This window comes from Epithele typhae (assembly GCF_022376455.1).
Source record: "Epithele typhae strain CBS 203.58 chromosome Unknown BXZ73scaffold_50, whole genome shotgun sequence".
Taxonomy (NCBI): domain Eukaryota; kingdom Fungi; phylum Basidiomycota; class Agaricomycetes; order Polyporales; family Epitheliaceae; genus Epithele; species Epithele typhae.
The window spans coordinates 234,629-255,529 of NW_025954241.1; the positions used below are offsets into that span (position 1 = coordinate 234,629).

General features: G+C 64.3%; 4 protein-coding genes across 4 annotated transcripts; 1 reads left to right on the forward strand and 3 right to left on the reverse strand.

Annotated features, from left to right (window-relative positions):
* Nucleotides 1-5,245: 5,245 nt before the first annotated feature.
* BXZ73DRAFT_51674 (uncharacterized protein) lies at nucleotides 5,246-9,182 on the forward strand (the record flags this gene model as incomplete). The annotated part of the gene is made up of 8 exons (XM_048020677.1): nucleotides 5,246-5,710; nucleotides 5,770-5,921; nucleotides 6,002-7,105; nucleotides 7,156-7,316; nucleotides 7,369-7,449; nucleotides 7,501-8,029; nucleotides 8,166-8,874; nucleotides 8,928-9,182. 8 exons carry the CDS (start codon nucleotides 5,246-5,248, stop codon nucleotides 9,180-9,182), a joined length of 3,456 nt encoding a protein of 1,151 aa, XP_047874880.1.
* Nucleotides 9,183-10,265: 1,083 nt separating this feature from the next.
* On the reverse strand, nucleotides 10,266-11,468 carry BXZ73DRAFT_91754 (glycosyl hydrolase family 62-domain-containing protein; the record flags this gene model as incomplete). Its single annotated transcript, XM_048026096.1, has 4 exons — nucleotides 10,266-10,842; nucleotides 10,887-10,984; nucleotides 11,049-11,150; nucleotides 11,211-11,468. 4 exons carry the CDS (start codon nucleotides 11,466-11,468, stop codon nucleotides 10,266-10,268), a joined length of 1,035 nt encoding a protein of 344 aa, XP_047874881.1.
* A 1,397-nt stretch (nucleotides 11,469-12,865) lies between these two features.
* Nucleotides 12,866-15,879, reverse strand: BXZ73DRAFT_51630 (Opi1-domain-containing protein; the record flags this gene model as incomplete). The annotated part of the gene is made up of 7 exons (XM_048020669.1): nucleotides 12,866-13,496; nucleotides 13,553-14,190; nucleotides 14,250-14,478; nucleotides 14,596-14,768; nucleotides 15,220-15,327; nucleotides 15,383-15,681; nucleotides 15,786-15,879. The coding sequence occupies 7 exons, from the start codon at nucleotides 15,877-15,879 to the stop codon at nucleotides 12,866-12,868; spliced, it is 2,172 nt and encodes a 723-aa protein (XP_047874882.1).
* A 1,261-nt stretch (nucleotides 15,880-17,140) lies between these two features.
* On the reverse strand, nucleotides 17,141-19,954 carry BXZ73DRAFT_91756 (uncharacterized protein; the record flags this gene model as incomplete). Its single annotated transcript, XM_048026097.1, has 4 exons — nucleotides 17,141-18,282; nucleotides 18,629-18,916; nucleotides 18,955-19,221; nucleotides 19,654-19,954. 4 exons carry the CDS (start codon nucleotides 19,952-19,954, stop codon nucleotides 17,141-17,143), a joined length of 1,998 nt encoding a protein of 665 aa, XP_047874883.1.
* Between the last annotated feature and the right edge of the window lie 947 nt (nucleotides 19,955-20,901).

A 20,901-nucleotide genomic window follows, 5' to 3' on the forward strand; every position in this document is an offset into this window, starting at 1 on the left:
GCGCTCATCGTCGATCCGCCTCAGCGCGTCTCCGTCCACCCGCCCCCACCACCCTCGGACGCTCGAACACGGGAGGCGGGGAGTGCACGGCGCGCGGGGCGGGGCGGGCAGCGGACGCCGGCGGGGCTGGGGTGGCCTGCGCAGTGCGGGCAGCGAGCCGGGCAGGCGTTCTCGAAGAGCAAGCCCGTCGGCGCAACTAATCTCAGATCTCTGACTGAGGCCAGGTTTCAGTTCAACGCACGCGCTTCGCCGCCCCTGGGCCCGATTCAGTCGTCGTCCACACGCCCATAATTGTGCTCGCGCCCCTGTCCCCGGCCCGGCCAGCCTCCCTCCCACGTCCGAGATATCCTCAGCGCTCCCCGTCCGGTGCACACTGCACACTCCTTCCAGCGCCGCCTCCCTCCTCCCTCAGCCTCCGCCCCTGCAATCTCGAATTTCGTCGCGTACCCCCGACCGCATCATGCAGTACTCGTCTCGTCCTAGCCTCGCCCAGCACGCCCTTTCCCCGTCCGCAGGCATCACGATCATGATACCGGAGAGCATCGCCGTCGAATCGATGCTCGTGCACTCTACCCCGAAAAGGCAGCCCGATGCGCCTCGAGTTCTCGCCGACTCCGAGCCCGAGTCCGAGTCCGGGCGAGTCACGCTCGTCTTCCCCGCGCCGTGCCCGGCCCCGGACCCGCCGCCGCCGCCGCCCGTCCGCCCGCCCGGCCATGCTTCGCACGCCTGCCACCCTCGCGCGCGTGGTCCCCCCGGACGTCGAAAACGCCGCGGCTGCTGCTCCTCCGCACCTCACCTCCGCTGCAGGCCTCCATACCGCCGAATCCCACCACACCACCCGCCGCGAGCACCCGGGGGGCAGGCACGCCCGACCACCCACGAGGCACGCGCGCACGCTGCCCTGCGCCCGCGTCGCCGTTGCCTAGCCAATGCGCGCGTGAGAACTCTGGGTGAGTCTCCGCAGTCCTTTTGCGCACTGCGTGCCGAGCTGCTGCCGCGCGCCACGTCTGTACGTCTGCCCAGCCTGCGTGGACGGGCACGGGATGGCGGGGTACGTACGCGCGGCAGCGCACAGTCGGCATGCTGCTTCACCGAAGTAAAGTTGGGTGAGTGAAGCAGCAGGCAGGAGGACCGCGCGGTTTGCTGACGGCGACGACGCTCGCGCTCAGTCATCGCAAACGCTTCGTGGCGCCTACTTACATGTATGCAACGCTACCCACACGTACCCGAAAGAGGACGGTGTGCGTCATGCGCGACGCGTTCGGACGGGGGTTCGGTGGGCTCGGCGTCGCGCTCGGCGAGCCCCAACGTTACTACTTTCTGTCTGCTCTTACGTCCATTGGCCCATCATCCTGGGTGTCGCGCACTAACCCTCACTCGCCGCCGCAGACGGATCGTGGGGGTGATGAGCCTGTCACCCTCCGACCTCCCCCGCACCTGCGCTGCATCATCGTCAATGTCGCGCCGTCGCGCCGTCGCGACGACCCTGAGCACCCAAAGTTGCAGGTGCGTTTCGCCGCGCTGCCCGCGGCGCGGGCGCTAACCGTCCCCGCCCATTTAGAGCATTGGATTCAGCGGGCGAGCTGCAGAGCGGGGGCTAGCCCGCTCCGAGCCCGCGACGTGCTTGACGACGATGTCCATGATGATGTGCGCCCGCGAGCCTTTGAACAATCGCCGGCTGGCGCGGCCCCGCGGGGATACGAAGAGCAAACCCCGGCGGGCGCGCATCAGCGCGCAGTGGGCCGGGAGATCTCCATCGTCGACAATTGCGGCCACAGGAAATGCGAATTCACTCCGGACTGCGAGTGCGCCGGAGAGAGGGCTGGCAGTGCTACGGTCCGTCGTCCCCTGCGGTTGCGCCGTCCTCCTTTTCACTGATGGCGACGTCGACATGCGTGCGACGGACAGGGTGCGTGCGGAGCACTGGCGCGCACCGGAGCGGGTGGTGCGCCGCGGCAATCCTCGCAAGTGATAACGGGGAACGGGCTCGGGCGGACTCCTCGAGCACAGGGCTCTCCTCGTGCGGACCGCGCGGACCGTGAAGGAGGATGCGCATAGGGATTGCTGTGAACAGGACAGAAATGAGACGTAGAGGGACCGCCACTGCAACTCGATTCGCGTCTCGTGTTCGCGGTGCAAGCGTCTGCGATCGAGACGCACATGGAACTTCTCCTATGCGCGTTCCGCACCTGCGTGGTCTACGGTCTGCTGTGCGGACGCAGATCTGGCTAGGAGATGCCACTTATCCACACATGAACAGACGCCAGTACCAACCCCATCAGACACATCTGTGTAAAACACAAGCACATACTCCCCAACGCGCGCGCTCCGAGCCTCAAGTGTTCGGTGAAATGGGACGGGATGCAAACATTCATCGCCCGTCTACTAGCCAGGCGGCTGCACCCGCCACGATTCTGCGCAGGCGCCGCGTCGGGGTTCGAGGCAGACGTTCCACGACGCGCCGCCACCTCGCAAACGCACGCGCTCGGCGCCTCGAAGGCGGCGAGCCCGCGTGCTCGGGATCGGGCGGGAGCTGGTGAAAGACGTCTCAGTCGGCAGCCGATAGCAGTGGCGACTCTGTGCGCGCCTTCGCTCCGAGGTGACCGGCCACGCGCACTCGCAGAACAGGACGCGCGAAGCCCCGGCTGCACCGCGGCTTCGACGGAGAACGTTCGCGCGACGCCTCGACGCGCGCACCCGAGCGCGCGTGCGCCGTGGCGAGGGTCCGGAGCTTGCGCGCCCCCCGGCGAAAGCCTCTGCACGCGACCAGACGTTGCAAGCGGGTGTTCGCAGGCGCTTCGTGCCCGTCGGCTCGCGACGTGCTGACGCTCCCTCCGCACCGGGTCGGGACTTCGCATTCGATTCCTCGGCGACGCGGTCACGGACGCTCGCGACGCGTCGTGCGCCCCGGTCGCGCTTTCCCCGGTCACGCTCGCCACGGTCGACGGTCCGCGCGCGGGTCCGTCCGCGTTTCAATATTCAATATTCAACGTCGACCGGAGACAGCTGGGGACCAGGGAAGCGCGACGCGAGGTTATTGGGAGCTTAAAACCCGGCGGCCGGTCGGTAGTCGTGACGGCGGGTTGCCAGGACCCGCGCCCGCCGCCGCCCGCCGCGGTCGCCCGGATTGAGAGCGAGGGGCGGGGCCCGCCGCGTATGTACCGTCGGACTAGGCCCAGACTTGGGCCCAGACGCCTGCGCCGCGAAAGAACGCATCCTCGAGTGCATCACATTCGAGCGTTGTGCTCTCGCTTGGCCCGCCTCACGCCGGGAGTTCAATATTCAATAGAAAGTGGTGTTTCCCGACGTCGGCCGCGGGGTGCGCGTGCCTTGGGTCGTGCATGCACGTCTGGCGTCGGCTCTGTGCGTGCGGGCGTGACTGCGGAACCCCCCAAGAACATCGTGTTTCGCGACCACAAGAGCCTCGCGGGTCGGCAAGCTTGGACGGCGTCGTTCTGGAAGGCCGGTGACGTGCGATAATAACGCCGTCGAGCACCGTGGGCTCGACATTTTGGGGACGAAGCTCGTCACTCGCTGTTGTGCTCCGTTCGTCGCCCTCCGTGGGCACGGTCTCTGCGAACCGTGTTCGCGGGTCGTTGGCGAGGATCGGCGGAAGGCTGGGACTGCGGAGGCGCTGAGGACATATTCATGGATGCCACCGACTGAGCAATCTCGAATGCCGTCGTCGTTCTCGTTGGATGTTCAAGCACCGCGCGTCGCGCCACTGCAGGTGCCGCAGACCCTGGCAGACCCGACCGGCGACGACTCGCGCCGCGCCAGCTGGGACGTCCACGACCGCAAGGAGCGGCTTTTTTCTTCTTTTTTTTGTCGTCCTTGTTTAACGTCCTCGAGGGCAGAGCCCTATGGTAGGCGTACAGTACACAAGCTAAATCTACGCGATCAGAGTGGGTTCTCGACACGGGGGGGGGGGGGGGGGGGGGGGGAAGCGTCAGCTACACAAATGCCCCGGAGGGCGGCAAGGAGCGGCTGACCGCAGGCGGCTGGCTCGACGTTTCACCAGCGATGATACAATGCAGATATCGAGCTGGAGAGCTGGGGATTGAGCGCATGCGTGGCGCCCCGCGCGGGGTGCCGGGACCATCGGGGGCGAACGTCCGTTGCGCTTCCACCCCAGGCCCGGACGAGCGGGCTGCGATCCAGGGAAGAGAGGGTCCGGTGTCGGGATGTGTAGCCACCAATTCGACATCAGAGCGCGAAGCTTCGTTGGACTTTACCGAGCCAAGTGATATCTGCTGAAAATGGCTAGGGCGAGAAGCCTGCGTCCCGTTGTCAGCACAGTACGTCCATTGTTCGTCAAGTATAGCAGGTTGAAGAATGGGGCGTACGCGGGGCGGGAAGCGGGTGTTCCATCAGGTGTGTTACGAACTGTTTACGACCTGTTCGGGGAGTTCCGCCGGCGAACGAGTGCTGCTAGGTGCTGCTGCAGGCGAGGCGCTTTGAGACCGTCCGAGTACGTACGCAGGGTACTTAGCACGGTACGGGGACAAATGAGTGGATCGAGCATACTGAATCAAGTTGGAACCTTTGCCACGAGCTCCGACCGTGTCGGGTGAGTTTGTTTGATATTGAACTCATGTTGCATCTTGGTTTCAGTGTCTCAAGATCTCGTGATAAGTCGGCGACATGCGTTGCTTATTATAACCCGCAGGACGCAGGTGACCGTGCGCACGCGGGTCAGCACATATGCACGTTGACTGAAATCGGATTGTGTTTCAGCCAGTTGCACAGACAGAAGCGCCGTGTGTTCTCCACGTGACCATCTCATCAATGGCGAATGGACATCCCTCCAACATCCCTCTGCACGGACTTGTCGTCCGACGCTGGACTAACTCTCGACGATCTTCACCCGCTGGCAACGCTACTGACGACTTGTCACACTCAATCGGACATCCTGCATCCCACAACGCTTCCTTGCTTCTGGAACATCTACTCAAGCCACAATTTGTCACATGCAGCAGAGACCTGTGCGCGTGCATCCCAGCAGTTGTGAGTAGCTCCCCTACCTGCTTTGCGCCATCTGTTCGAAAATGAGGCTGGGGGAGGTCATGTCGGAAGTGTATGCGTACGCATATCAGTGCACGCACTACGAAGAGTGCGAGTCTTCGGAGATGCTACAGCCGAACTGCTTTCGCATTGCTGGTCAAATTCCCTGTACCCTGACCTCCTATCATCCTTAGAACAACCTAACTCCGCTACTCGAGCCGTGACCGGCCCCTCAGTTGCCATGGCGCGGCGTGAAGGACTCTTCCCAACGGGTTCTATAGGACGTTCCGGGATTCCGGTGCCCCGTACGGGCTCTTTCGAGGGCCTTACCGCTCACCCCCTCCTTTCACCGTCTCCAACGTCTTCAAACTTCTCGTCAGCGGCGCCTCCAGCATCCGGTAGTTCTTCATCCGCATTGGGAGACCCAGCACCAGCTGTACCACCGAAGTACGTTCCGTATACTCCCCGACAGCGCGGTGCCCCTCTTCCTGCTACCACCACACCCGCAACTGGGACTACTTCGCAGCCTACGCACCCCGATCGCGATGCGGCCAACCGTCTTCAGCTCATGAACCTGAAGGCTGCGGCACAAAAGGCAGGTCTGGATGCAGCGAGCACGGGCTGGATGATACTGGAGCGGTTCGCGCTGGAGGTGGATCGTGCAGCGGAGTGGAATGATCTTTGGAATGCGGTTACGGACGGCAAGGTGCGTTTGCAAACCTCCAATCTCGCATTCGTATACCGACGGTTTTGCGATTGTTTCAGGCCACACTTCTTTTGCCCAAAGATCCGCATCCTTCGAACGTTTCCGTTACCCCTGAATTCATCAAAGATCACATTGCTTTCTGCGATGCTGGAGCGGGTTCTAGAGTCACCAGCGTGATCACTCTGTCCGGACTGAGAGGGTCTATCACCGAGTACGCCGTTGAATGTTGCCTTGTACGAGATAGCGTGCTAATAGATGATACGTGCCTCCTCCGGCGTGATGCGACTTCAGTAACGTACTGACGATCCGATCGACCCTGCCTCCCTCATCGAAGCCCTTCCAAGCCCTCCTCTCGCCCGCGACACGCGCCTCCGCATTCACCTCGCTCGCGCCGCTTCCCAAACCGCTCTCACCGCCCCCGCACGACCCCGCAGACGCACACCCTCGACGCAACTCAAAGAGCGCCCCGTCCTACCCCGCATTCCCAGTACACGCGCACGCGTCGAGCCTCCCACTCCCCCCGCGCCCCGCGTCCCTCGCGAAAGGGCCGCCGCTGCCCCCACGGCCCACGGCGCGCCCCGCGCCCCTCGCCACCCCGTCCCCCGCCGCCGTCGGCCCGCGGCTCTCGAACCCGTTCGCGTCGCTCTTCGGGCGCGCGACGCCCGCGCCCGCGAGCCCCCCCGCGAGCCCGACCGCGGCGGCGGCGGCGCTGCCCCCAGCGGAGTCTCCCTCCGCTCCGCCCGCGACGGCGTCCGCGCCGGGCCCGGCGGAGCACGCGGCGCCGCTGAGCGTGCCGGCGTACGTGCTCGCGGGGCGCGTGCAGCGCGCGCAGGTGCTCCGCGAGATCTCGGGCGCGCTCCGCGGGGAGGTGGAGGCCGCGCTCGCGGCGGCGGACGTGCCGGCGTTCGCGCGGGAGCGGGTGCTCGAGCGGACGTGGTGGATGGCCCCGGTTGCGTATGGGAGCGCGGGGGCTGCGCCTGCTGCTGCCGCTGTTACTTCGGGGACGCGTCGCGTGTCTGGACATGGACGTGGCGCGGGCGGGTCGGACGGATCGGCGTGGGAGATGGCGGTGGATCTGTTGGATGCGGTCGACGGCGGAGGGATCGACGAGGTCGCGAGGAGGGTGCAGGAGTTTATGTATGACTTGGAGGAGGAGCTGGAGAAGGGATATGACGAAGAGCAGGCAAGGGAGAAGGAGAAAGGGAGGATGTGGACCCGTCGGGGGCAGCGCGGGAGCGGGAGCGAAGGAGAACCTGAGGGCGAGAAGGAGTCGCTACATGAGACGGAGGAGCAGGTCTCGAAGCACGACGACGATGAAGACACGCCGAAGTCGAGATGGGTGAACAGCATAATGGAGGCCGTGGAGAAAACCGTATGTTCATTGTTTTATGACAGGTGAGTTGAGCATGGTATGCGAAGGTGTCGATTTCTGATATCGCATCCAGGCTCTTCTTGCCCCGAGGGACAGATGACGGGTCCCACGATGAGGCTCTGTCTAGTCGCATCGCTGCAGTTAATCTCTTGGACCTCGGCCTGGCTCACCTCGGCGTCGAGGTGGGTTTGGCCGGAAGAGAGGTCGATTCCTTGATCAAGGCCTGTGGCAAGAGTGAGTTCACAAAGACATCTTCGTTGGAAATTGGCTTAAACGTCTTTACCAGCTCTGATGCAACTGGATGCTGCCTGTCGTTCACCCGCTGACAAAGCGGCTACGCTGGTAGCAGTACACAAGATTCTCGTCGGTGCGTTGTCCATGCGCCTGTGAGTTGGACCCCGTCTCACGACTGCTGCAGAGGGATTGTCCAGGCTGCCACCTTTGCGGCTCAAGTCCGAGGATGAGATTTTGGATGACAAGACCCCAATGGCCAGTTCATTTGGCCAGGACGTCCACCCCGAAGACGAGGATCTAGAAGCCGACCGCGCGGTGTCTCCCCCTCCGGCAGTCGTCGTCTCGCCCATCGAGGAGTCCGACCGGCCTCTCGAGCCAGCCGCAGAGAACGCCTCGCTGCTCAGCGACGACTCCGCGCGCTCTGCGTCCCCTATCCTCACTGTCTCGCCTCCTCCGGAAACGCCCTCGACGGCCTCAGCGCCGACTCCTGTGTCCGGCGATATCATCCTCCCGCTGATGATATTCGCAGTCGTGAAGGCGAACCCGCCACACTTAGTGTCGCACCTCCTTTACACGCAGCGCTTCCGGCGAGAAAAGGCTGCCGGAGGGGAAGAAGGCTATTGTCTCATCAACCTCATGGCCGTCGCGGAATTCTTGGAGAACGTCGACCTCGCTGCCCTCGGGCTCGGAGATAGTGAGAAGATGGTGATCAGGTATGTTTTGCGGCTACAGGAAGTTGGCGGACGCAGCCGCAGTGCAGTCTGTGCCCATGGATACGCGCCTCGACGACTTATTTCTCCTCATGCATCCGCACAATAAGCAGCCGCTAACCCTTCTCGTACGCGACAGCACCGCGGAGCTCACTCCCATCCCCTTCTCGCGCCCCGGCTCGGACGGCGGCTCCCCCCGGGTCTCAGCCTCGAGCCTGCGCGGGCGCGTCGAGCAGCAAGTCGACGCGCTCGCCGGGTCCGCGAACAAGGTGCTCACCGGCGTCGTCGACACCTCCTTCGGCGTCCTCCGCGCGCTCCTCCCCGGCCAGACGCTCACCGTCCCCGGGGCCGCCCCCGCACCGCACCTAGAGGGCGTCGCGACCCCGCCGATCGACGGCACGCAGGGCGCCGCGCCGTGGAACGCGCCGCAGCCGCGGTTCGGGCTCCTCCGGCGCGACACGGGCTTCTCGATCGCGAGCATCGCGGCGTCGCTGCCCGGGCGCGCGAAGACGCCCGCGCCGGGCGAGGAGGGCCAGCAGATGGTCGACGTGCCCAGCCGGCCGGGGTCGAGCCGGTCGATGGGGCCAGGCGGGGAAGAGGAGGAGGATGAGGAGAGCGAGGACGGGGAGGAGGACGACGACGACGACGAATACGAGGAGGAGGACGGGCACGACGCGCGGAGCATCCGGAGCTTCGAGAGCATGATGAGCCGGCGGAGCCGGCAGGCGAGGCGGCGCAAGTCGACGGGGGCCGCCTCTGGGACGGGTGCGAGCGGGAGGAAGAGCCTCGCGGACCGGCTGGCGAGCGTGCCGGGGCTTGGGAGGCTGTCGCACGGCGCCCAGGGCGAGGTGGCGAAGGTGCGTGGCCGCGATGCTTGGGTGGTCTGTGTGATGCTGATGAGAGCTGTGCGAAGGCGTCCCCTCCGACGTCGCGGCCCACTTCGCTGCTCGTGCCCTCGTACGCGGCGCCGAAGGTTATCGAGTCGCCCATTCAGTCGCGCTCACAGTCTCCAATCTCCATTCGTATTGCGCCGCCGAACAGCCGATTCATGACGTGTGCGGAGGATGACCTGAGGGTGTCTGAGGTGGGCGAGCTCCTCAGGGAGTATAGAAGGCTGGTTGAGACGGTGCGTGCGATGGGTGGGTTTGGTGAGTAGACGCACAGGTGAAATCAGCTCAGCTTTATCGGAATAGATGTGTATATGTATACAATCACAGGGGTATTTGCTGCTCTGCACGGGTGAACTCTGCGTACACTTGCTCGACCCGAGGCCTGCACTTTAACAGTGCTGTTCCCGCCAGCCGTACACCGGTGGATCTTCAAGTTTTTCACCCAGTGTCATCCTTCGTTAGCCCCGACGACACCCACTCTACTTCACGTTTGTGCGAGGGCAGGATGATTTCGTTCGGAGCCGATCCATTCTCAACATGGGTGACCCAGGTCCCCGATTGCTTGAAAGTGGCAACGCGCTCGAAGGAGGGGTCATGCACTTGACGGCAGTGAACGTTGGGCCCCGCCCGGGCTCTCCGATGAGTCCACCATCCGCCATCCACCGCCTTCGTTGGGCAACAAGCCACGGCTCACGTTTGGGGCGAAAATGACCCGTGCTGTGGAACGTGAACGTCCTACAAGCGAACCAAAACCGTTTAGAACGGTGAACGAATCGAGGCGGCAGGGCGTTGAACGTTGAAAGTTGAACAAGGGCCAACGTGGGCATCTCTGGGGCTCGCCGTCGCACTCGTTCGGAGATGCAGTCTCAAACTCCCACTCATCATTCGTCTCCTTCCTGCCCATACACACTTGTACATCAAACGCTTTCTCGTCCGCTTCATTTCGCTGTTTCGGCAATCCAGCAACAAACCCATTCGTTTTTCCGCCCTCGTCGACACCCTGTCGCCGTCCGTCCACCGCTCCTCGCTCAAGAGGGAATGCACTGCGAGTAGACTGCGCCAAGTCAGACAACCGCGCCCGCGAACCAACGGCCGCGCGAGACACTCACAGTCGTTCGAATAGACGCATTTGGAGCCAGCTGCACGCCCGCGTCAGCACCGCGCCGCACACGCCGACGCAGACAAAAAAACCCACCAGCACAGGTCGTCGACCCAGCGTAGCCGATGCCGCCGCATTGCCCGTACACGGGAACGGTCGTCCCAGTACCCCCCGAGGATGCGGAGGTGGTCGTGGTGGTCGGCGCCGTCGTCGTCCCCCCAGAGCCGGATGAAGTGCACTGTCGAGTCAGTCAATACGTCGGGCCGCCGGACGGCGAGTGGGCGCGCACCGTGGTGGACGTGAGGAGCGCGAGCTTCCACGGGAGCGTGTTGTAGTCCCCGCTCGAGCCCGTCGGCAGGCCCTGGTACAGGTACTGGCTCGGGCCGCAGTCGGGGAGCGTCATCGTCTGGTCGACGTTCGTGCGCACGGCCTCGCCGTGGCTGATGTCCTGCGTCCAGGCGGTGCCGGAGAACTGCACGTTCTTGGAGCCCGCGAACGGGTTCGACTCCGTCGCGGCGAGCGCCGTCCAGGAGCCGCTCAGGCTCGAGGCCGTCCAGGAGCGGAAGTAGCGGTGGCCGGTGCTCCCGATGCACTCGACGATGAGCAGGTACTGGCTCCCGACCTTGTACACGTTCGAGGCCTCGAACAGGTTGTTCTTGTTCGAGTCCGAGAGCGCGATCACGACGTTGCCCATCCCGTTCGGGAAGTTGGCAACGGTGGTCTGGGCGCGGTACAGGTGCCCGTTGTCGTCCGAGGAGAAGTGGTAGCAGTTGCTGGAGTCGCAGATGACCCACATGTCGACCCAGAAGCCGCTGCCGATGTTCGAGCTGATCACGCTCGGGTGCTGCTGAAGAAGTGCTTCGGGGAGGACCAGCCGGACGGGTTCGTGATGTCGGAGTTGGTCGAGTACGCGGCGTTGCCGTCCTGGTAGATGAGGTACCACAGCTTCTGCGTCGACATGTAGAACACCTGTGCGTGTGGGCCCGGCGGCCAGGTCAGCGTCCTGCTCGTCCCCCGAGGCTGCTCAGCGTACCTGGGGCGCCGCGCGGTACCCGCTGCTGATCGGGGTCGCGTCGAGGTAGTGGAACGTCGCGCTCTGGGCGCTGTTGAAGTTGGTGAACGTGAGGTAGACCATCTGCGCCAGTCGGAGGTAAGCACTCATCCCCCGCTCGTCCCGCGTCCGCCGCGCACTCACGTTGTACCCGGCGGCGGTCGCCGTGCTGGCGAAGACGTGGTACGCGCCGTTGTAGTATATGATCGAGGGGTCCTTGAGCGCGGCGATGCCCTTCCCGTCGCTCTTGGGCTGGATGAGGATGCCGCTCGACGTCCACTTGAAGCTGCTGATCGCGCGCGAGGAGAGCGTCGCGTTCGTCGCGAGCGCGCTCGCGTCGACGCTCGCGGCGAACACGGAGGACACCGCGGCGACGAGGAGGAGGACGAGAGACCTGAACATGTCGGCGTCGGTGGCGAGGACCTGTTTCTGGGCGGGTTGAGGTCCCCTCTGCGCCCTGCCGACCGAGTCTTATATCCCAGTGCCAGGGGTGCGAGGCTCGACCTCTCTCGCCTGGGGCCGTGAAAAAGCCGAGCGTTGGCCGAGGGTGATGTGCCAGCTGCCGTTCCCTGGCGACGTCCGCCTCTCTTTCATCCGTGGTTTCTGCGCCAGAGTCCATGGTGCGCGCCGCACGTGCGGGAGGAGCAGTCGGTCCCGGCGGCGGTATTAGTGCGAGCATCTGCCGGATTTTTTACCAGACGGGGCGCGCGGCGAGCGAGAAGAGAAGGAGGGGCGCACCAGAGCCCGCAGGCGCCGTGGATCGCCGCGGGGGGCGGTGCCGTCCTGGGGGAGGGTTTGCTCGTGACGCAGTCAGCTGTAGGGCGACGCGCAGGGAAGCCGGGCAGCTCACGCGTGCGCACGTCTAACCGGCCTTCTTCGGCCTCTGTTGACCAGGATTAGGGCGGGGTTCCGGAGGCACAGGCCCGCGTAGTCCTGGTTACATCTGCACGGGTTCGCGCCTGAACATTCAGCGACGCCTGTCGCGGTCCGCGTGGGTCCGGACGGGTCCGGGCGCGCCCTGCCATGTCCTCCGACTATCCGCCAGGAGGATGGCTTGGGGCCCCGGAGGGTAACGGCATCGGAGTTTTTTGTGAAGCTCTGGGGATGAGCTCAATGAAATTCATCTAACAAGGCACCTCTCACGCAAGAAGGACGCACTGTTCGGGAGATGCCGCACTACGGCTTTCCTGATACACACTAGGACGGAACAGGGATAATAATATCGAGCGTCGCAGAGGCAAGGAGAGGCTGAGGAGGCTCAGAGACACGGAGAGGAGTGCGGGGAGAGGATAGAAAGAGAGGGGGGAGCACCGTAGACGGAGAGCCGTGAGCATCGACTACTACAATACAGGGCGGCGAGATACAGAGCGTGTGGATAGATGGGAGGGAATGTCTTCGTACGTGACCTCCGTGGGTCATAGCACTTATGCGAGAGGAGCTTGGAGAGCGCAAAGGGGAGAAGGCGCATCCTACGCCGGATATATACAAGTCGTGTATCGCGCCTCAACCCACCCGGGTTGGGCAAAGCAGTCCGACTGCTCGCCGCGGCGGGGGCGGCGGGGGCGACCTCGTGTTTGATTTGCGCCACACCCATCGAGCGTGTGCGCCCGCCCCACCCATCGAGCGTGTGCGCCCGCCCCACCCGCCCCGCCTCGGCGACCAGCTCACCGGGAGCAGCGCACAGAAACGAGGGCGAGGCCCACAAGGAACCGCGGCACGCCGCCCTCGCAGCGAAACAAGTCAGGCAGCACCGGGCGGCGTGCGGGGGTTTGGTGTCCTCAGGAGCTCGGCCGTCCGCCTCATCCGTCGACGTCCATCCCGACCTCGCGCTCCTCCTGCTTTATCCGCTTCGCCGGCACCCCGTTCGCCGCGCCCGCGAGGCCCGCGAGCGCCGTCGCCGCGAGCACCGCCGCGTCGCCCTCGTCCGCGTCGCTCCGCCGCTTCTCCCCGCGCGCCCCGCCGTGCCGGTCGCGGTCGAGGTACAGGTACTCGCCCTCCGCCGCGAACCCGAGCAGCGCGCTCTTGGGCGTCGCGAGCCGCGAGCCCGCGTCCGAGTGGCCGCTCGAGAGTGAGAGCCGGTCGAGGTTCACCCCTGCAGGCGAGGGCGCGTCGAACGGCGGCGGGGCGAGGTTGAGCGGCCCGGGGAACGGCGGGAGGCCCGTCAGGGAGCTCGCGCTCGAGGAACGGGGGAGAGGGAAGAACGGGCTGGAGTAGCCCGATTGCGAGGCGGTCCCGGGAGTAGTGGGCGTGAGGGGCGCATAGGGGGAGAGCGGGGACGACGGTGTGCGCGAGCGGTGGTCGCGTGCGTGGAGGGGGAAGGGAGGGAGCTGGTTCTCGCGGAAGTTGAGCATCGGGTCCGTGTCGGCGTCGCCTTCTGCGTTGGGATTTTGACCACGTTGGAGGCCGACAACGCGCAGGCGCTCAACCCAGCTGAAAGTGAGATTCGTATCAGTGAGAGACAGTTATGAAAAAGGAAAAACACAAACATGTCAGCGCGCTCCAAGCTGTCCTTGAAGACGGCAGTCACACCACGCAGCATGTCCAGACTCTCCGTCGCGAGCGTCATGATTTTCTGTGCGGCCTGGTTCGCAGCGTCGACCGTTGGCGGCGCCCCGCCCGTAGCGGTGCTCGTCTGCCTCGAATGCGTTCTTGTCGGTCCCCGCGCAGGCGAAGTGGCGCGGGACGCGGGCCGCGATCGCGGTGCGGGTCCCGCTTCTCCGGGACCGTAGCTGTACGGCGCGTTCCCTCTATGCCTTCCCCTCGACGAAGACGAGGAGGTGGCAGAGCTCTCGCCTCGCACGTCGTGCCCTTGCCCTGAAGACGCCGCTGGGGGAGGGCCCGTGCCTTCGAGTCCAGTGTTGGCAGCGACGGCCCATCTCCGCGGAAGACACAGGATGAACGAGCGCACGCGTGACCGCGCCGGCTCCGGGAGCGCACCGCCCGCATACCGACTGACGACCTCGACGACCTGACGGATGGTGTCGACGACGTCGCGCTTCGCCGTCTGCAGCGTGCGCAGATGTTGGGCCGATATCGGGGTGCCGTGCGGGGTGCCTTCGGGCTGGAGAGAGACGATGAAGTTGCGGAGGACGAGTATCTGAGCGTCTATCTGCGTTGTGGCATACTGTTTCGAGGGCAGACGATCAGACGCGTGTGCCGCGAGCAGAGAAAGGTCACGCGCACCTGCAGCCATTGCAGGCAGTACCGCAACCGCCGCATGCTCTCTTCGCTCAACGCAGCACTAATACCGCCGGCTTCCAGGAATACAGCTTGCCACCGGCTGCGCTGTGCGACCTGCTGGCTCTCGTGTGCGTCCGCCTGCTGGGTGAGCGTCGAGGCTGGTGGCAGCGTCGGCCGCTCCGGCTGTGAGCCCGTTGAGGAATGTGGGGTAGGGGTCCGACTTTGCATGAAGCTCGCGTGTGGCGATGGTGTGGTCGACGTCGCTAGCGATCAAAACCCAAAGCACGATTCAGCCCATTTACCCCCGCCGCAGACAGAGTGTGCGCGCACGATGCGCAGCTTGAAGGACTCACATGGTCTCGACCGCATATCGTCCTCTTCCCTCGACCAACGGTCGCTCGACGAGCTATCTGTGCGGCTCATCGACGGTTCTCTCGACTCCCATGGTCTCCTAGGATCCGGCGCGTCCACCGAGTCGGACCGTGCATCGCGGCTCGGCGGTCGGCGGGTATAGCTGCCCAGCTGAATAAAGAAAACACATCAGCGAGACGCTCGACGTCCACACGCAGATGCCGAACGAGCGACCCTGCAGAGACTGTCCCGCACTGGGGAAGGGGCGCACGAGGAGGCGTATGATCGCCCCTGTCTGCCGTTACCCCGCACCGAAACAGGTAGAGGCATTCATCGTGCGGTATTGGGATGAACGTGCCCTCCCGCAGAGCGCGCCCCAGGCGGTTGGCCGGACAGTCGGCCGACGTCATCGCACGACTGCGTTTTCCCGAGTGGGAGAATCCGCGAGCGTTTGCGTGGAGGCGCATGGCGCGAGGCGAGCGTCGCAGCAGGCCAGATGACACCCCCAGAGAATGTCTCTGCGCGCGGGACAAGACGCCGTGGGGCGACAGGTACGTATCGTACGCAAGAGGCGTGGGATGGAACGAAGGGGCGCGAGGAGAGGAGAGGAGAGGGGACTCACCCTGTCGAGCTGCCTCGACGCGAACTCGTCGAGCTGTGCGACGGGCAGGCGGTCCATCACCGGGCGAGAGATGGACTTGACGGAGGACTCCATCATCTCCGCGCCGTACTGCACAACGATCAACATCCGTCCGAGCGCACGAACGGCCGGGTCCCCGACGCACCTTGACCACGCGCGAGCTCGCCTTGCTGTGCTCGTACGCGCGCAGCGCCGTGGTCACGATCGGCAGGCTCGTCATCCGCGACGACAGGCTCTTCCACTCCGCGTCCTCGCCCCGCCCGTCTGCGGCGGCCATCTCGGCGTCGTCGTCCGCACCGTCGGCGCGGGGCCGGGTCGCGCCGCGGAGAGCCCGGCCGCGGAGGCGCTGCTCGTCGCGCGCGTCCTCGTCCACGAGCTGCGGCGAGGGCAGGGACGGGCTCGACGCCACCGAGGTCACGGACAGGGCGGGGGTCGTCTGGAACGCTGCACGTGCGATGCGCAAGTCAGCGTGCGGGGTCCTCCCTTGCCGAAGACGAAGACGAAGAGAACGACGGGGAAGGGAGTGGCACGACGGACACCGGACTCACAGGTCGAGGGCGAGGAGGCGTTCGCGCCGCTGCGCATGTCGCCGAGCGCACGGACGGCGATCCGCACGGACTCGTCCTGGTCGGCGAGGGCCATCGTTCGTCTCGTCTCGTCGGGGAGGGGGTGTTGATGGGCGCTTGGTCGGCCGCACTTTTCTCCTTGATCTCTTCGCTTCTCTGCGGGGGGGCGGTCAGTCAGGGCCGTGCGAGGCTGGGAGCGTCCAGGGTGCGGGCAGGCGTCGGTTGAGGAGCGGCCGGGAGTCGGGAGCGGAGGAGAGCGGGGCGGGAGGTCGGGCAGGCGGGTGGGGGCGGGCGATGGGGAGGGAGAGGAAGGAGGCGCGGAGGAGGATGGGCAGGCGTTGGGGAAGAGGAGGAAGCACATGAATTCACCCACGCGATCGCTGCTTTCACGTGCCCTCGCACGCCAATACATATCTTATCGAGCCGCCCGCGCCCGCCACCCGCTCTTCTCGCTTTTTCTCGTTCTCCCACCCGCGCTCGGTCAGCCCAAACGCGTCTCGGTCTGCCTCGATCAGCTGCCCGGCGATTCGCGGCGGGCGTAGAGCACGACAAGATGCACGGATGCCCGGATATCACCCCGGTGTCGCCAGTGCCGCAGCGAACGGCAAAACTCGCACAGCGGCCGTGCGATCCAGTGGCTCCTTCCAGGGCGCCGTTGCAAATCGATACGCCATCCGTTGGGGACCCCTTGCCATCTCCGTTCTCGTGCGAGATAAGTAAGACGGCCGAAAAACACGGGCGCAGCGACTTGTGCCCACGTGCATGCCACACGCGTTCCCATCCGAGTTAAAAACAAGACTGCCATTCGATGACAACTCCAATAAAACGGCTCTACGCTACTCGCAGGTCGTACACTACAGCGTGGAGACGAGAGCCCCTCAAGGTTGTACAAGCCGGCGACGCATACATACACTCATAATAACACATCCGGACGAGGCACGGGACACGACCGACAGCGTACTCTGTGTGCATACAATATCCAACAGTCCGTCCACCCACGCGCGCGCGTTCTTCGCGGCCTGGGCGGCAGCCAAACGTAGACCAGATACCGACACCACAACGACACGAGACAGCAACACAGACAACATGGGTGAGCACGACGGGAAAGGGAAACGCAAGTGCGAGAGGGGGACGAGGGGAGCATAACAGCGATTGCGACGAGCCAGAGTGGGGGGTTTAGAGGAGGACGTATATGTAGCGAGACCGCCGTGAGACGGAGGGAGAGGAAAGAGCTATTCACATTTTTCAACTCGCCGCAATCGTCCACGGGCCGCCAATAAGCAGGACCTTGCTTATGGGGCCAAGAGGCAGGGTATATCAACAACTGCACCCAACGCTCACTCGCGTATGGGGGACGCCGACGCCGGTGGTGCGACGTGCCACACCGGCGCGGTAGGGCCCTCCTTCGCGCTCTTCTCCTGCCGCGCGAGCGGAACTGCGGCCGCCCCCTCGCTTGGTTCCGCCATGACGGTGTCTGACGACGTCGCCGCTTGAGGGTCCGATGGCTGACCTCCACCCTCTGCGGCGCGCATCTCCTCCAACCCGCGCTGCACGCCCGCCATCATCCTGTTCGTCCGCTCCAGCATGTCCTCCAGACGCTTGCGCTCCTCCGCCAGTATCCGGTAGTGGTGGTCGAGTTCCGCGACGCTCGGCACGTGCGCCACGCCCTCCACCATCACAGGGGGAGGTCCGCTGTGGTAAAACGAGGGGCCGACATGTCCGACGGCGAACGGGGCCGGGGGTCCTGATCCGGGAACGTGCAGCGGCGGGGGGATACCATAGGCCGCGCCAGGTGGTGGGGCGGTGAGCGCATGGATAGCGAGTGGGGATTGCGTCCGACTCGGCGAGCCGCCACCTTGTGCGGAGCCTGAGCGGATATAACTGCTCGGGGGCGGGGGCGGGACGTTACCGTATTGCGAGTTCATAAGACTCGTTACGACGTCGGGGCCTAGCGCAGCGATCAGAGTAGGGAGCGCTTGGCTCGGGTGGGCATGAGGGAAGGGGTTTCCACGCGGGGCGCCAGGTCCGTAGCGTTCCAGGTCTTGCTGCGACATACCAGCCTCCATGCCCTGCATCATTGTCTCCCCCCACTGACCCGCCTGGGTCATGCCGTTGTTGTCCCGGGAACCTACACGCGCCGAGGTACGAGCGGTTGTCCGACGTGCCTTCCTCGGTTTGCCATCGTTGTCGTCGTCTTCGTCCCCGTCTTGGTCCTGGTTACGTGCCTTCGACGCACGAGGGCGACGAGCGCGCTTCTTCGGCTGCTCCTCTTCGCTCTCCGTCTGTGCACCGGTCGAACCAGAGGGAAGCGCGCGACCAACGCTAGCAAGCACCTCTGCCGCGGCTTGGTCCGTCATGCGGTCTTGCGGTGTGGGGGAACTGGGAGCACCGGGGGCGGCAGGTACGCGTTTCCTGCGCTTGATGACTGTCTTCTTCATCGAGTTCGGACGGTGGGTGCCGTGAAGTTTGAAGTAGAGACCTACACGTGGCGGGAGGAGGAAGAGAACGCGTCAGTACGGGCTCTCAGCGACGAATGCTCGACACAGCGGATCACAGGCGCCGTGCTGACGTGAAAATAGGACCGTGTCTGACTTCGACGAAAACCACGCTTGGTACGTGACCACGCGTAGCTCACCAGACCCAATGGGAGATCAGACGCGTACACGCTATCTGATAAGATATCAATTGCACATAAACGCCACGAGATCTGATCTCGGCGATGGCGCCCAATCTCGAATGGGGTGTGGACAAAGGACGAATGCCGACCGTGTGCGGCGCGGCGAGGAACGACGAACGCGAAGATAATGATCAAAGCAAGGACGTACCGCAAGCGTTACAAATGTTGTTCCCCACATCGTCTCTCCGCCATAGTGGAGTAGTGCTGGTGTGGCAGTTGGCGCAACTGAGCGCACCGACTTGGCTCCTGACCCTCGACCGATTGTTACCGGCCAGTGCGCTGATAACGGGCGACGACTCGGCACCGGACGTTTCAGCTCCGGCTTCCGCGGCGGAGGTATCTGCCTTTTGTGTCGGGGTCTGACCGTTTGCCGCCTCGAGTGAGCCTGCTTGAATCGCGTTGTTATAAGTGGGGCACCCATCGCAAGCAGATGTGCCTCCAGTGCCATCACATCGCCATCTCCAGGACACGTACCACCTGGGTGCTTCAAAGCAGGAGTCCGAGTGACGTCCGCGACCTGACCCTTGAGAGACGGCGATGCAGCGGGCGTTGGCATGGTGGAAGGGGACGCGGTTCTACGTCGGGTCTGGTCCTGGCCTTGTGTCTGGTTCGGGTTCTGGGCCTGGGACTGGAGCGGACTAGATGTGCCTTGCTTTGCGTTCGGATGAGTAGCAGACTGCAATGTGGAGGTGCGACCGAGAGAAAGAGGACGCGGGACGTGCTTTGTCCTGAAGTAGAGGCCTGAGGGAGGAGAGATCAGTCAAGACGGCCCAAGAGGAGAGGAGGGGGCGATGATATCAGGGCGGGGGTCGTGCCATGAGCATAAGTGCAGGCACGTCGCAGAGAGGCGCGTCCAGAGGGAATGGGGGACCGGACGAAAGAACATGCGCGTCCTCGACTCATGATACGTCGAGTGAGGGGCCGGTGTCGCGTCAAAACGCGGCAAGGAGGGGGAGGGGGACCCAATCCGCATGTCTGCGAGCGAACATGCGCTCGACGCATAGATGCAGCGAGGTATCGATATGATTGCCTCCGAAGCTGCAACGGACGCGTTGGACACGTGGCGCAGGAGGAAAATCAAGCCCGCCTTCCTCGTCTGGGTATTAAAACGAGAAGCCGCATATCCGCGGTGACGATAACACGTCGCATACACAAATGAAGGCCAATACTCACCGCACGCGTTGCAGATTGACTTTCCGTCGTCACCACGCCTCCACTGGGGGGTGGTGACGGTACCACAGTTGGTGCACGCTAGCTCGGATGTGGCGGGCGGGCTGTTCTGGTCTGCAGCGGAATCTGCAGACTCTGTTGCACGTTCGTTCAAGGAAGGGTCGAGGGGAAACGGGGAACCTGGGTTGCGTGGCTGAGAGGTGGGGAGAGGGGAAGGTGCGTCGAGAGGAGACGCGTCGTCGTTCCTGGAGTGATCGGAAGCAGGAGGGGTGTGAATGTGGCCGTTGAACTGTAACCGAGACATTGTCGAGAGCGCAGGGCCATGCACACTGACTGGAGGGGGCTCGAGCACGAGCGGAGGCATTAAGAGATGTGATTAAGCGGAGGTAGGGTTGAAGGGAAGATATTAGTCAGGCGTCCAGAAGAGAGGAGGCCTTGCGAGTATAGAGCAGAAGACGAGGACGAGGTGGCAGGGATGTTGTGGCCGACGGCGGATTGGAGGCGTCGAGGGCGGCCAGCCGGGGAGTGATGAAAGTAAAGAGGGAAAGTGCCAGGAGGGCGGGACGTCTTGATAAAATCCCAGATAACGCACAATCGCCCCCGCCGACCAATCAGAGCGCGCACATTAGGGGGCCGTGCGTGGCGGCGTCTATCGTCCAGATTCGGCGGCAAGCTCCCCGCCTCTCTGATCATATCTTATCTCCCGCTCCAGGCCAATCGCACGTCAGGGTTTCTGCGCTCGCCCGGCCCTGCCAGTGCCCAGCGGTGTACGCGCACCTCGCCCTCTCTCTCTCTCCTCAGCGGGGACAAGACCCGGGGTCGCACGCTCGCGGCCCCGTCGGAGACGGCGAACATCGAAGCTCCGAAACGGATGGGGAAGATCTTATCTCCTCTCGCCCACGGGAGCGCAGCCAGTCGGGGGTCGCCAACGAGGGCCGAGAGCGATGGGCAATTTCCCCGCATCATGACGCGCCCCGCTCGCCCAATCCCGAGGCAGGGTCCGATGCTCTGGAAGCAATCGTCCGGCGCAGCCACCGGCGTCCTTCTTGCTCTGGTCTTATCTACCCGGAGTCTGCGCCTGCCACCGCCCAACCCACCGTTCATTCCACTTGTGACTTGAAAGTTGGGACGATCCTGCCTCCTCTTGCTAAGCACCCCGCGCTACAGCTGGGGAGAACGACGGACGCATGGATCAAAACGCACAGCACTAGTCTTTTTCGCGGACGCTCCCAAATCCGGGGTCGGCCCGTC